The sequence below is a fragment of the Pristiophorus japonicus genome, chromosome 12, assembly GCF_044704955.1.
Source record: "Pristiophorus japonicus isolate sPriJap1 chromosome 12, sPriJap1.hap1, whole genome shotgun sequence".
In the NCBI taxonomy this organism is placed as follows: domain Eukaryota; kingdom Metazoa; phylum Chordata; class Chondrichthyes; family Pristiophoridae; genus Pristiophorus; species Pristiophorus japonicus.
Window position 1 is genome coordinate 194,003,310 of NC_091988.1, and position 14,781 is coordinate 194,018,090.

Genomic DNA, 14,781 nt, shown 5'->3' on the forward strand with positions numbered 1-14,781 from the left:
AGGTTTTCTGAATGATGTCTTTGGGTAGATTACTCCCTCTTTGTCATTTGTGTCTGCCAGTTTAAAAAAAAAAAATCTGCGATAAAGAGATTGGTGCGTGGCCTATGCCAAGGCTGTTGTCAGTGGCTCTTTCAGTTCATCTCTTGAGGAGTCACCATGAATCATCCAGCCGAGATTCTCCAATTTTATTTGTCTTTCTCTTCTCCTTGCTCCGACCTATTCCATGTGGCTCAGCGAACATGGCACTGTGCAGTGACCTGCTAATATTGTTTGCACTATCCCACCTTATATGAGGGGACTTTAATTATGGTTGGGGCAATGATTAATCATTATTCAGATCCGTTCAGAACTTAGCATTTTACTGCCTCCAGAACGTTGTATGCAAAATTGCAATACTTGGGCAGCGATCTGTGCTAAATGCAGTAATTTGTGGGATTTGTCATGCCATGACTAATCATTTGCCTTAATCATGGAACAGTTACCTCACAGTTTTCATCTGGAAATGAAATCAAAATCTTGCTTCAAAAGGGAAATAAATACCTGTATCTTTTTAATATTTTATCTAAACATTCATTTTGTTACTGAGCATTCCTTTCCTAGCTTAAAATACTGTGCTGCTTTTTAACAGACTGAGCCCTTCCAGAAGCCAGTTTCATTAGAACAACATCCCGATTATGCCGAATACATCTTTCATCCAATGGACATTTGCACACTAGAAAAGGTAGGTCTGGAGTGTGAGCCTCTCTTGGCTTGTGTAACTTACTGGAGAGTTCCCACTAGTCTTGGCTCTTGTGTCTGTATTCTCTTCTTCTTTGATTTTCACCGCTTTTGTTTTTTCTTTTTATTCCTATTTTGCTGAATTGCCCCACTTTCCTTTTTTTTTCTTTTTGAGTTTTAAGTTTATGCAATTTTAAAAAATCTGCAAACGGTATCTCAATCCTGTACCTTGCATATTTTAGTTTTTTTAACAGCAATTTAGTTTGTTTCTGTCTGGTGCCATCCAGTGGCAGGGCTCGAGTATAACAATACTCTACTTTAATAAACCTGCTCAGTGGCAAGGATTGGCACTCCAGCATCGCTTGCTCAATAATCTGGCAAGGCTGGGTGTCCTAAAGTTATGGTACTTTATTTTCAGTGTTTTTAATTTTCACCTGAAAATTGGGACTTTTTGGTTCTATACACCTATTTTAGATGCACATGATAGTAGCATCTGATGAAATCTGTTGTGCCTTGTCTCCTCCACAGTATACAAAAAAAGTAGAAACATTCATTTGATTTAAAAAAAAACATAAAACTGAGTACATAGAATTTGCAGCAGAGAAATGGGCCATTTGGCCCAAAGGGGGTGTCTGAGTTTATGATCCAGACAAATCTCCTCCCACCCTATCCTATCAGCATATCCTTTTAATTCCTTTCTCTCTTATCATGTCCTTGTACCCGAATCACATTCAGCTTAAGAAAGCAAATGGTATGTTGGCCTTTGATACAAGAGGATTTGAGTACAAGAATAAAGATGTCTTACTGCAATTATATAGGGCCCTGGTGAGACTGCACCTGGGGTATTGTGTACAGTTTTGATCTCCTTACCTAAGGAAGGACATACTTACCATAGAGGGAGTACAACGAAGGTTCACCAGACTGATTCCTGGGATGGGGGGATTGTCCTACGAGGAGAGATTGAGTAGACTAGTCCTATATTCTCTAGAGTTTAGAAGAATGAGAGGTGATCTTATTGAAACATACAAAATTCTTAGGGCTGGAAATGTGGTTGGAGGCTAAAGATGATGGGACAGTAAATTGTGCGCCAGGAAATGCGTCTGCAGCCACAAAATTCATCAGCTGGGCCCTGAGTGTGGAGCGGAGTGCTAAGGGAGGCATCCCACACCTCTCTTAGGCCGCTAGGCCGGCTTAGCAACTGAAAATCCTGAGCTAAAGAGCCGGTCTCAGAGCGTCCCAAGAGAGGCTTCCCTGTGAAAACAAACATCGGCAACAAATACACCAAAAACATTCCCAATACCTTGCTCACCCCACATAAACCTAAATCGCAAAAAGAACAATCACACTTGCCTCGGGAATTCATTCCTTCCCTCACTGCCGCTGGAACAGCTCGGACCGCCCGCTTTCCCAGGCGGTCCCACTAGGGTGCGCTATAAGATGCTACGGGTCCCCCCAGGAAACAAATTTCAGAACTGTCGCAACTGCGGGTGTTGCACACCGGCTCGCCTCTCCTGGGTGGTACTGTTCCGCGCCCCCGCAAAACCCGCACCGAATGTCCCGGTGGGGTGCTGGACGCTGGCCGGCCACCTGAAAATCAATTCCGCTGCCATTACCGCGAACAGAGGCGGCAACGGACTGAATTTCCACTCCAAAATGCTTGACGGGGTAGATGCAGGGAGGATGTTTTCCCCTAGCTGTGGAGTCTAGAACCAGGGGCCACAATCTCAGGATAAGGAGTCATCTATTTAGGACTGAGATAAGGAGAAATTTCTTCACTCAGAGGGTGGCAAATCTTTGGAATGCTCTACCGCAGAGGGCTGCGGATGCTCAGTCGTTCAGTATATGCAAGATAGAGAGCGATAGATTTTTGACTATTAAGGAAATCAAGGGATATGGGACAGTGCAGGAAAGTGGAGTTGAGGTAGAAGATCAGCCGTGATCTCATTGAATGGCAGAGCAGGCTCGAGGAGCTGAATGGCCTACTCCTGCTCCTAATTCTTATGTTCTTATCTAGCTTGCCCTTAAATGCATCCATACTATTTGCCTCTACTACTCCATGTCATAGCAAGAACCACATTCTAACCACTCTTTGGGTAAAAAAGCTTCTCCTGAATTTCTTTTTGGATTTATTAGTGACTCGCTTATACAGTATTTATGATCCCTAGTTATGGACTCCACCATAAGTGGAAACATCTTCTCTACATCTACCCTATCAAACCCCTTCATAATTCTGAAGATCTCTTGGTTTTCTCTTTTCTATTAAAAAGAGCCCCAGGCTGTTTAATCTTTCCTGATGATTCTAACCTCCCTTCTGGTATCGTCCTTGTAAATCATTTTTGCACCTTCTCCAGTGCCTCCATATCCTTTTTGTAATATGGAGACCAGAAATGTACACAGTGTTCCAAGTGTGGTCTAACCAAGGCTATATATAAGTTTAATATAACTTTTCAATTCTATTCCTCTAGAAATTAAGCCCGTTGCTATGTTTGCATTGTTTATGGCCTTGTTAACCTGCATTGCTACTTTTAATGATTTGCAAACCTCTGTACCCATTAGAGCCCTTTGCACCTCTAGACCACACGTAAAGGAGAATACAAGTTTTGTTGAATTTTATATAATAAAGTTTCTCCTGATCATTTATAACCTGGATTCTTGTCCAGTAAACCCTGAGAAATTCCTGGGTGATTGAAATAAAACACACACTGAATAGAGACTCCTTTTCATTTCATTGAAGTTCTCAAATATTGCTCATCAGTCCGAGGTCACTTACCGGGCCTCTCCTAAATTTTGATTTTTTTTAATCAATACACAGCAGGGCCGAAATTGCCCACTGCCAGAAACGCAGTGCACCTACCCTGTCTCGGATGTTTTTACCGGCGCGGTCAATGGGGTGGCCTCTTGAGTGAGATTCGGCTCTTTGGCTTTTTTTCCCCCAGCGGCCCGGAAGTCAGTCATAATGGGGCCAGAAGCGCTGATAACACCATCGCGCTGGCACATTACCACGTCTCTCCCCTTCACTTAAAGGGGAGAGCCTGTGCGATTCTTGAAGTTCGGTCCACTGGGCCACCAGGGAGGGTGTCGGCTGGGTCAGTGGCCTGGTACCCAAGATGGCGTGCCAGGCTGTGCTTGGTGGTGGCCCGGCCGAACCCAGGGGCATAATTGTCGGCCCGACATGGCAGTCGGCCGACATAAAAAATTTAAATGGAAGCTGCGGCAGTAAGTCCTCCCCTTTAATGGCAGCTGCACCGCACATTTTAGAAGCACTCCAAGCACAATGCACCGACAGAAAAAGCTGGCAGCAAGATTTTCTCCGCTGAATTTCACGATCGGGGGGCGGCGGGGGGGAACATCGGCAGTGCGCGCACTGATGACTCACTTAGGAAGGGGATCAGCAGCGGTGGTGGGGGAGGGGCAGCAGTGGGGGGAATGGGTCACCGCTGGGATACCGCAGGAGAGGAATTTTCCAAATGGCGGTCATTCCACGAAAAATTGGAGGCTATTCCACTCCGTAGCTTGGCCGCCGATTTCCGACGGTAACCGGCCTTAAGGGAAGGGGCAATCTCGGCCCCACCATGTTTTGTATTTGAATTGAATAGCTTGATTCCTCCGTCAAGCAAACCGCCTGTTGAGAAACAAACCACTTAATGCAGCAAGGCATCATATTAAATTGTGAGGTGATTTGTGTGAATGAAGCTCATTCTTAACCCTTTATGTACTGTGGCCAAATTAACAAAGCCAATTCCAAGTGGAATCTTAGACAAAATGCTACATTTTGTTTTTGTCACAGCCCTGTCCCGTGCCTCGTTCTTCAATACGAGAACTTGAGCAACCTGTCTGAGTTTGTACCGTTGGCTAGTAACATCCTCCCCCTCAACCAAGTTGAAGTGTACCCTTGTTAATCCAACTGCCCGATCAATCAACAGATTAAACATGTTCTCATTAAAGATGAGCTGCATTGTATGGACTTGTGTGTTTTCCAGGGTGTTGATCATATTGTACAGAATGTTGCACTTGCCACAACTGAGTATTTCTGTTTTTGCAGAATGTCAAGAAGAAGATGTATGGTTGCACTGAGGCTTTCCTTGCTGATGTCAAGTGGATATTGCATAACTGCATCATATATAATGGTGGTAAATATCTTGATGTGCTACTAGGAGACATACCCCCCTTCTAGCATTTTGAGGGACATAGCTTTCAGCGGTATCTTTTAGTCTCCAGTTCTTCATTAGTACTTGTAGTAAAGGAATGTCTGGTTCCTATAAGACCTTGCATTAAATGATACAACAGGTGGTACCCTGTATCTTGAAATAATAATTCATAGTTGTTACAATGTTACTTTATGATGCTGAATTTCAAGTAATACAGTTCCATAAGCTCATGGTTACATGTGCTCCAAGATTTGACATTTGCTTTTTGATGGTATCTATACAAACAGAACTCGACATAATAAAAAAATCTGCTGCAGGAAGTCACTTCATTTATAAGGAAACTGCAATTGTTTGAACGAATGTGAGGTGGATAACCTTTACACAATTTGGAACTTTTCTGCCCTGCATTATTGTTCTTTCTCATGTTAGTTTGGAACTATACATCTGTATAATTCCCTCTGATATTGTGGGGTTCCACTCAGATGCTCCTGTGAATGGGAATACTGTTGTAGATTTGTACAAAAACTTTACCTTATAGACCCCTGAATGTAATCCTTACAAAGTGCTGTCTCTGAAAATTGCTGTTTGTTGATTAAACAGCCTCCTCCTGTGTACTACATTGGTCTGATACTGTACGGTGTGCAGCCTGTTCACTCCAGTTTCATTGTGGCCTGGTATCTGACCTTGCCCATAGGAGCATATTCTGCTTGTGTTGGCAGAGGGGAAATGATGCACAAAATGTTCATTCATTGGCTGCTGCAAACTATTTTCTCTCCTTTGGCATGGGGAGCCCTCTGGCACCTTGTCTGAGTGAGTGAGACTGGAGGGTGAATCTTGGCAGACTATTCAGACTGGAGGGCATCACAGTCCAACCCAATCTTGTCCCCACTCACTGCCCAGACGTGTGTGTTGTCTAGAAGGGGACACTGGTTAGTGACCAAGAGTGGGAGCACTTTCTGTTTCTTTTTTTCTCTCTACTCCCTTCGCCTCCATTGTCAAGGGAGACTAAAGCTAGTTGTATAGTGCCTCACTGCTGCTCTGGTTGAAGTCTGCTATCTTGGTGCAGACTGAAGATGAAGTCTGGACCCTTCATGCATGCTGCACATCTGGAACATTTACGTGCCCGAGCTAGTGAAGGACTGTCGCTGACTAGTTTTGCACCACTGAGCAGGAAATGGGACACGTGAGGTACTAGCACTTTGACTGAAGGGGAATTGCATTGGTTTAAAATGTGGGTTGTTTTCCGTTGAGATGACCGATGAGCAGTCAACCTTTTTTTTCTCTTGCCAATTTTGTCCCCTCCTCTCCATGCTGAGTTGATGCCTTGCCAGGTGCCTTCTGATAGTTCACCAAGTTATTCATGTTTGAGTTTTGACACAGTCAGCAGGCTTCCTCCTAAAAGGTCATAGATGCAAGTCTTCAGCCAATTCGATTCACTCCACTTGGCCTCAACAAATGGCTGAGCGTTCTGGACCCAGCAAAGGTTATGGACCTGACAATATCCCGCCTGTATAGCTGAAGACTTGTGCTCCAGAACTAGCTGCACTCTTCACTAAGCTGTTCTAGTACAGCTACAGTACTGGCATCTAACGAACAATGTGGAAAATTGCCCAGGTACGCCCTATCCACAAAAAGCCGGACAAATCCCATGAAGCCAGTTACTTCCCAATCATCAGCAAAGTGATGGAAGGAGCCATCAACAGTTCTATCAAGTGACACTTATTTACCAATAACCTGCTCACTGATGCTCAGTTTGGGTTCGGTCAGAGCCACTCTGCTCCAGACCTCAATACAACCTTGGTCCAAACATGGACACAGCCAAATTCCAGAGGCGAGGTGAGAGTCACTGCCCTTGACATCAAGGCAGCTTTTCAAGGAGTGTGGCACCAAGGAACCCGAATAAAACTAAAGTCAATGGGGATTGGGGGAAAACTCTCCAGTGGCCGGAGTCCTACCTGGCACAAAGAACGATGGCTGTGGTCATTGGAGGATATTTATTTCAGCCACATAAATGTCATGACTACTAGTGCAGGTCAAAGGCTGGGTATTCTGTGGCGAGTGGCTCACCTCCTAACTCCCAAAGACTCTCTACTGTCAACAAGGAACTATAAATGCAAGTTCTTCTTTGTCTTTAAGTCAGGAGTGTGATGGAAAACTCTCCACTTGTTAGGCTGGGTACTGCTCCAACAACACCTGAAGAAGCCAGACACTATCCAGGATAAAGCAGCCCACTTGATCGGCACCCGATCCACATCCACTCCTTCCACCATCGGCGCAGCGTGTACTATTCACAGAATGCAGAAACTCACCAAGGCCTTTCAACAGCACTTCCCAAACCCACAACTTCCACCACCTAGAAGGACAAGAGCAACAGGTGGATGGAAACACGATCACTTGCAAGTTCTCCACCATCCTGACTTGGACATATATTGCCTTTCCTTCATCGTCGCTGAGTCAAAATCCTGGAACTCCCTCCCTAACCACCTTCATCACACGGACTGCAGCAGTTCCAGAAGAATGCTCATCATCATCGAAGGCAGCTAAGGATAGACAATAAATGTTGGTTTTGCCAGCAAAGCCCGCATTCGAAGTTGAATAAAAAATAATTGACTACAAGAGGCATAACATGCTTTATCTGACCCTGTCCTCCCCAATCTCCACACATGCACTTTTCAGTAAGGGTTGCTGGTTAATGATGGAGTAGAAACCTTTTTCTCCTCCCTGCCCTAGAATGATCAGGTTGATCGTAATGTCGTGTTGCCACCCCGGCTGCGGACAGCTAACTAAGCACAGACTGGGGATCAAACTATGGGACATTCTTGGCCTGTACAGCTCAGCTATTCGATGAGTAAACTCACCTAAGCTAACGAGGAGCTATAACCTCTTTTACTTGAAAATGGAAGAGCAATAAAACTGTGGCCCTGGTGTAAGCATACAGACGCTGGTATTTCAAAGGTGGTCACACCTCCACTAAAATCAGGAATTTTAGATGAATCTATCAAGTGCTTGCATTATTGCTTCCAGGCCCAGCTGTATTTTTATGGAAGCAACATAATTAGACCTGTGTGTTTTTAATGTATTACGCACAAAATTGTGAAAAGCTCCGTTTTGTGGTACTCTTTATCCCCCGGTTGTCAATCTGGGGTCTGAAGAATCATTTTCAGCAGTCTAGGAGAAAGAAAACACTTGGGAGAACTCACTGCTCTTCTTTGGAAAAAGTGCCACGGGATCTTTTACATTGACTTGGACAGGTAGAAAGGACCTCAATCTCGCCTGAAAGATGGCATTTCTGACAATGTAGCATCCCCTCACTCCTGTAAATTGTGCTCAACTCCTGGAATGAGGCTTGAACCCACAACCTGCTGGTTAGGAGATGAGAGTGTTACCACTTAGCCAAATGGACATATAGTCAAAGCTCAGTAATGTGCAATGCAGTGTAGTTATTAGATGTGCACCTCCCCCCCATGTTATTGAATCAAATGTTAGTACTGTACAGTGTTCTGTTTTTAAAGTCAATAATAGATTTTTGTATTGCAGCCAATCACAAATTAACAGCAACAGCGAAGGTGATCATTAAAATCTGTGAGCATGAAGTAAGTATAAACAAGACGGTTATACAGGGCTAGAATTTGATCAAAAACCGCCACTCCCGGATTGCTGCCCCAAAAAATCGCTAAGATTATTCAATTAAGGCCGACGGAAAATTGATTTAAAAATGGAAAAAAATTCTGCCCAGTGGGAAAAATCAGTCTTCCATGCGGATTCTCGGCGGAAAACGCGATCCTGGTAAATTGAGCGGTACTTAAATTTAGTCCAAGACTGCGAGTTGGGCAGGGGGAAAATAGCAAAAATATTTTTCCGAAAAACAAGTCGGAAAACATTCACAGGACCCCTTTCAAGTGAATCGCTGCAAAAGTATGTTTTTAAAAAAACTTTCACTTACCTTTCTTTGCAGGGTTTCATACCTACCATCGTTGCTCTGGCTGCTTCCTCCGTCCGGGGCAGTGTTTTTTCCCCAACTACGGAACACCGCTACTACTAAACTCGGGTGGTGGCGGTTATTTCAGTGTTGCACGCCGGCGGTCCGCTCCCCAGCGATATTTCGAAACCGCCGGCGGAACACTTGGACGAAACTTGCACCTGGTGGTTTTCAACCAAAAAATAGGAGTACTGCTGAAAAACCGGGCGGAAATGGCTATCAAATTCCAGCCCCATGGTGTCGTATCACAACTGCACTTCTGGTTTTATTGCATTTTTGAGGCAGTGCAGAAGGATCTTTTACTTTGGATCAAACCTATTATACATAAAATAAAAACACAATGTTAAACATACCTGTCGGGTCATTCAGCATCTGAAAGAGAAAAGCTAGGCTAACCTTTCTGGTGAAATTCTTTACAGAATCTCTCTTTCTCTTTCAGACACTGCTGTTCATTTTCTGTTCTGTATTTCAGATGTTCAACATTTGCGGTTTTTCTTATGTCTGTTGTACCTTTTGTTATACTAAAGAAAGTAAGTAGTTTCAACCTAATGTGCTTTTTTTCTTTTTAAAAAAAAAAATAGATGAATGAGATTGAAGTTTGTCCAGAATGCTATTTGGCAGCATGCCAGAAGAGAGACAACTGGTTCTGCGAGCCTTGTGTAAGTTGGGAGTTCTCTGATGAAGTTAAGTGACAGCCCTCACAGAGTGTCCATTCAACAAGAACACTTGGGCTTTAGCTTAATCTTTTTTTTCTAAATTATTAAGGATCTTGATGGTTAGTTAAGCATTAATAGCCCACACTGCGATCTATGGATCATAGGAGCATGTGTGCGCACTAGGTCCATGCAGCAGAGCTTGGTCTCCAGTCGTCTTGGTTAACCCTTGCCATTGGACCAAGACCTAGCTCTGTCAGGCCCATGTGGTGGCTGGTGTGCAACGGTCACCCCACGTTAAAAGAATCCACGCACAGGCATCTTCCACCCTTCAGTATGTAGTTCGGGATCTGGAATGTCAGGTCCCTCATTGAAACACCTGTGAACTCATCCCTTTTTGGTGTGGAAGAGGATCATCCTCGATACGAGGGACTGCCTAATACTAATACTAGTTACCTTTAGGACTCTGAAATGTTGAGCTATATCTTAGCCATCAGGTATGTGCATTTTGAAATGCAGTCATTGCACTTTGGTTTTAGGAATAAAAGATAGAAAGAAAGCTGATCGAATCCACAACCGAGTGAACAACTTCCCAGCAACATAAAAAACCTTCTAATTGATTTCAGGAGTTGCATTTAAAACCAGTTTAACCTCTAATTGAGGATTTGCCGTAATTGATCTAGGAAGGTACAACAATTTCACCTTGAGGTTTCAAAAGGATGCATTGTTGCACATAGAATCATACAAGATTACGGTACAGATTGTAAGGCATGGAAGAAAACCATTTGGCCCATTGTGTCTGTGCCGGCCAAAAAGAGCTATCCAGCCGTATCCCGCTTTTCAGCTCTTGGTCCGTAGCCTTGTAGGTTTCGACACTTCAAGTGAATATCCAAGTACTTTTTAAATGCAATGAGGGTTTCTGCCTCTACCCCCCTTTCAGGTAGTGTGTTCTAGACTCCCACCACCAGGTACTTTAAATCTGCGCCCCCTGGTTATTGACCTCTCTGCTAAGGGAAATAGGTCCTTCATATCCACTATATCTAGACCCCTCATAATTTTATATACTTCAATTAAATCTCTTCGCAGCACCCCTGTTTAAACGGAAACAAATGCAGCCTATCCAATCCTTCCTCATAGCTAAAATTCTCCAATCCTGGCACATCCTCGTAAATCTCCATAACTGAACTTTTAACAGCAGAATAACATATTGGCTCAATTTTCCCTCGTGATTTGCGCCATTGTTTTTTGAGCAGGCTGCTTTTTCTGACCTAACTTAAAAATACACAGTTTCCCCAATCATTTAGTTACGATTTTTTTAGTTAAGTTGGCCTCTCCAGAAAACCCTTGTGGAGAGTTAAAGAAATCTGCGCAGGTAAGTAAATCGGAGGAGGCCATTCGGCTTGGGCTAGGGGTGGGGAATGGACCGGGAGGGCACTTGGGGCCAGGGTCAGTGGGGGAGGGAGCCGACGGACCGGCAAGCTTGGAATTAAGTAGGGAGATCTAACAGTTAAACTCCTTCGCTCCAATTAAATATACTTTGCCACGTTATCGAAGGTTGCCTCCCTCTCCCGGAGACAGTATGATCTCCGATCTAGGCACCTTCTCTGGCCGCATACAAATCTAGCCTGAGGCTTTAAACCGGCAGTCGGCCCAACAAAAATAAAACAAGAAATAAGTCCTATCTGATTGATTGTCTTAAAAAGTTATAATAATTAAGGGGTCCTCCCACGCGACCAAACCTTTGATCCAAAATACGGTGGAACCATATAAAATTAAAATTATAAACAATAATAATCGGCGGTTTCGGTCATATACAGACAGGCTCCAATAAGCAGCAGCAGACAAACAGTCGATTCAACGGCAGTAAATAAGCAGCGGACCCGATCTCCACCGATTTTAAAAGCTGCATTAAATCAACTTCTCCCCCAGACAATTTAAATATAGTTTATAAAAGTATAAATGAGTAAACTTATAAAATCGGGACGCAGACTCTCAGGCAGTCTACAGCATTCGGTCTAACAGTGGATACAACTCCCCAGTTCCAGTAGACTGATTCCATAGACTTTTAAAGCTGAGCTAAACGACAACTAATTCTCTAATTAATATTCCCTACTTATAGTACTACAAATATAAATATTAAATTGCATAAAATAATTGAATTAGCTATATATAAAAAATTATTTAAGCTAGATTTTACTTTAAGACTTATACAAAATTGCCACCCCACCTAATAATAGCTAATTAACGACGACTAAACACACAGCACTCCTTCTCTCACACACACAACTGGCTCTTTAAAGATGGCCGATTGCCAACTCGGAGCTGTACTGCGCATGTGTCCCCATTGCAATGACGTCAAAAATGTACGTTTTTTTCCCACGCGCATGCGCAGAGGGCCCAGCTGCGTTTGTCGGCAGACAGCAGGCTCCACCCCACCCCCCCCCCCCACCCAAGGCAACTGACACACTGCGCAGCTCCGGATCGCATTTTAAAGATCAGGGAAAGTTAGTACAATTATTTCTGGTGCATTTCTGGACCTAAAAACCCGGCGTAACTGGCAATACGCCAGAAAATGGGCATGGGCAAAATTGAGCCCCTAGTGCCTTACATAGTATAATGCCCTGCCATTATAAAACAGCATATCCTCTGGTGTACCATGAGCAGAGCCATAGTTAGGATTAGTGTGCATGTTTAAATTTGCAATAGTTGTTTTTTCAAAATCAATCTACTTTTCAGTGGAGAATTAATTGATCCTTGCCAACTGCTGCTTTAATCATCCAATACAGGTATCAGTTGACCTTTCATCATTTGCATAATGGCATTGCTAGTGGCTTAAGAAAATCAGAGCCAGGCAAAGTCCATTCAGTGCGCTCCCTCCAGAATCCATGCATGATTATTCTATCTTGGTCTTCCCTCCCTCACCCCTGTTGAGTCCTGTAATGTATTTGCTTCATAGTTTCTTTGCCTAAGAATTCATAGCAACGCATTGCTATTAAGAACTAGTTGGTTTATTAACAAAGCTTTAACAATCACACTACATATTACCAGTTCATCCACTAGGCTCACAACTGCATACCTCATCGTGGATGACCTAGATCCAACTGACTGGGGTTTTATTGAGTCTTGTGAACATCACGTGACTGGCTAAGCCACTCACAATGCAACAGCTCTACAACTATTTTCAGCATACTCACGGGTGCATACATTAGAAGTCCCTACTATTAGGGAAAAATATTTTCCTTCACTGGACTCTACTGGGGGAATAGGAAATTCAAGCAGTTTTATTAATTGTTAAAACTCTCCATCTTGTTTCTCATCAGGTATCGATCCCATTTTTTTTTTTTAAAGATGTCAGTTGACCCCCCGAGTCCATTATCATCTCTGGGAGTTCACTTCAAATACCCATTATCCTTTTCTGAGTCGGCTTTCTAATTTCTAACCTTGTTCAAGGCTTGTAAATTTTGTACTTTTATCCTGCAGTCCTCTGTCAAAGATAAATAGTTTGTTAATTTCCTTCTCCTCTATACCTTTTGGTTATCTTTTTTCTGTGTCAGTCTTCAGAAAATTTAGTCATTTGAGCCCTTCTTTGGTCGAGTAGGGCAGGTCCTGCCGCTGTTCAGGCAGAGGGTAATTGCATTCTTCAGACTTCAGTGTTTTTCATAAGTTTGTGTGATCACATTAGTGAAAGTCTGCTACTCTTTTGCCATTGAATTACTGAAGGAAAAATACTTATGATATAGTGCCACCTCGTGTTCAAGATATATAATACCAATTCCAATAATGTTATTTCAAAACAAGTACAGTATCGAGTTTTGCAGTTGGCTGTGTGTGAATGTTCCAATGATATTTCTGAGACTGTTTTCAAAGTAAAGCTGGTTGTGCTTTATTTCCTGTCTCTACAGTTGTGAGGCTTTTCAGCACAGTCTGATTGTTTCATTGTAACAATGTAAGTTGCAAATAACAGGGACCCATTCTTCACTTCCCTCACACCAAGAAGCATAGCATCTCCTAACTCAGGGGAGAGCCAGAAAATGTTCCCAGATCTCATAATCGTCATCATAGGCGGTCCCTCGTATCGAGGATGACTTGCTTCCACGCCAAAAAGGGATGAGTTCACGGGTGTTTCAATGAAGGATCTAATATTCCAGATCCCGAACTACATATTGACGGGTGGAAGATGCCTGTGCGTGGATTTTTTTAACGTGGGGTGGCCGTTGCACACCAGCCACCACAGGGGCTTGACAGAGCTAGGTCTTGGTCCAGTGGCAAGGGTTAACCAGGACGACTGGAGACCAGCTCTGCTGCACGGACCTAGTGCGCGCACACCTATTGCAGTGTGGGCTGGCCCGTGCTGCCCCTGGGCCCTCACCTCTTCTGGACCCCGTACTCATGCCTCTCCTGGACTCTGATCATGTCGCTCCATGATCTCTCTCTGCTCCTGCGCCCCACCTCGCTGCTCCTGCTGTACCTTCCCACGCTCCAATCAGCGACCTGGACCTTGGTGACATCCAATCCAGTTGCCCTCTTCACAGCCGTCGCTCTCCAACACGTATCTTGAAATGATATGCTCCCTTTGAAGGCCCCGACCTGCTGATGGTCCTTGCATCTCATAATGCTACCTAAGTAAGTCGCTGGCAGGTGTGCTGTTCGAGTTGCCCTTCCAAATGTATTATTCTCAGACCTGCAGTGTTGATGCACAGGCATGCTGTGCCACTGCGTTCCATTGGAAGAGTTATGTTTATTAGATAATAATTGCAATTCTTAATCTGCTTCAGATGGAATTGTTTGCATTGAACATGTGCAACCCTTCCTGTTCCGTTTTTCATTTTTGTTCAGCATTGCAGAGATCTTCAAACAATTCTTCTGTTCTTGTGTTGTAAGGTTTATAGATTCACCTCCTCACCTGTGTTTTTTATACAGAGTAACCCCCACCCACTTGTCTGGGCTAAGCTTAAAGGCTTTCCCTTTTGGCCTGCAAAAGCACTGCGGGACAAGGACGGACAGGTCGATGCACGTTTCTTTGGGCAGCATGACAGGTGCGAGTTGATCTTTTATTATATATAATAATTTGTTTTTAATGAGATTCCTGTGCACAAATCTACACTGGATGTAACACTGATTCCCTTGACAGACAGAGTCCCCATTTCTTAAAACATTTAGCATTTGAAAAAGAAAAGAAAGAATTTGGATTCTGCGTAATGGAAAGCTACAGAAGATAACACTGTGTATTCCATGGAATATTCATCTGAATCCTATAATATATGTTTGTCAGCAGTTCCATCTA

The 14,781-nt window shown here is 43.6% G+C and overlaps 1 protein-coding gene across 17 annotated transcripts in view; it reads left to right on the top strand.

Annotated features, from left to right (window-relative positions):
• Positions 1 to 14,781, top strand: part of zmynd8 (zinc finger, MYND-type containing 8) — a 106,410-nt gene that overhangs the window by 50,758 nt on the left and 40,871 nt on the right. For 14 of the 17 annotated variants that reach the window (XM_070896347.1, XM_070896355.1, XM_070896359.1 and 11 more), the window contains 5 exons: positions 629 to 721; positions 4,760 to 4,847; positions 8,388 to 8,458; positions 9,426 to 9,503; positions 14,418 to 14,533. In XM_070896347.1, the coding sequence (XP_070752448.1) occupies positions 629 to 721; positions 4,760 to 4,847; positions 8,388 to 8,458; positions 9,426 to 9,503; positions 14,418 to 14,533 (446 nt within the window). The remainder of the gene's footprint in view (positions 1 to 628; positions 722 to 4,759; positions 4,848 to 8,387; positions 8,459 to 9,425; positions 9,504 to 14,417; positions 14,534 to 14,781) is intronic. The other 3 variants (XM_070896348.1, XM_070896354.1, XM_070896361.1) reach the window with 1 other exon arrangement.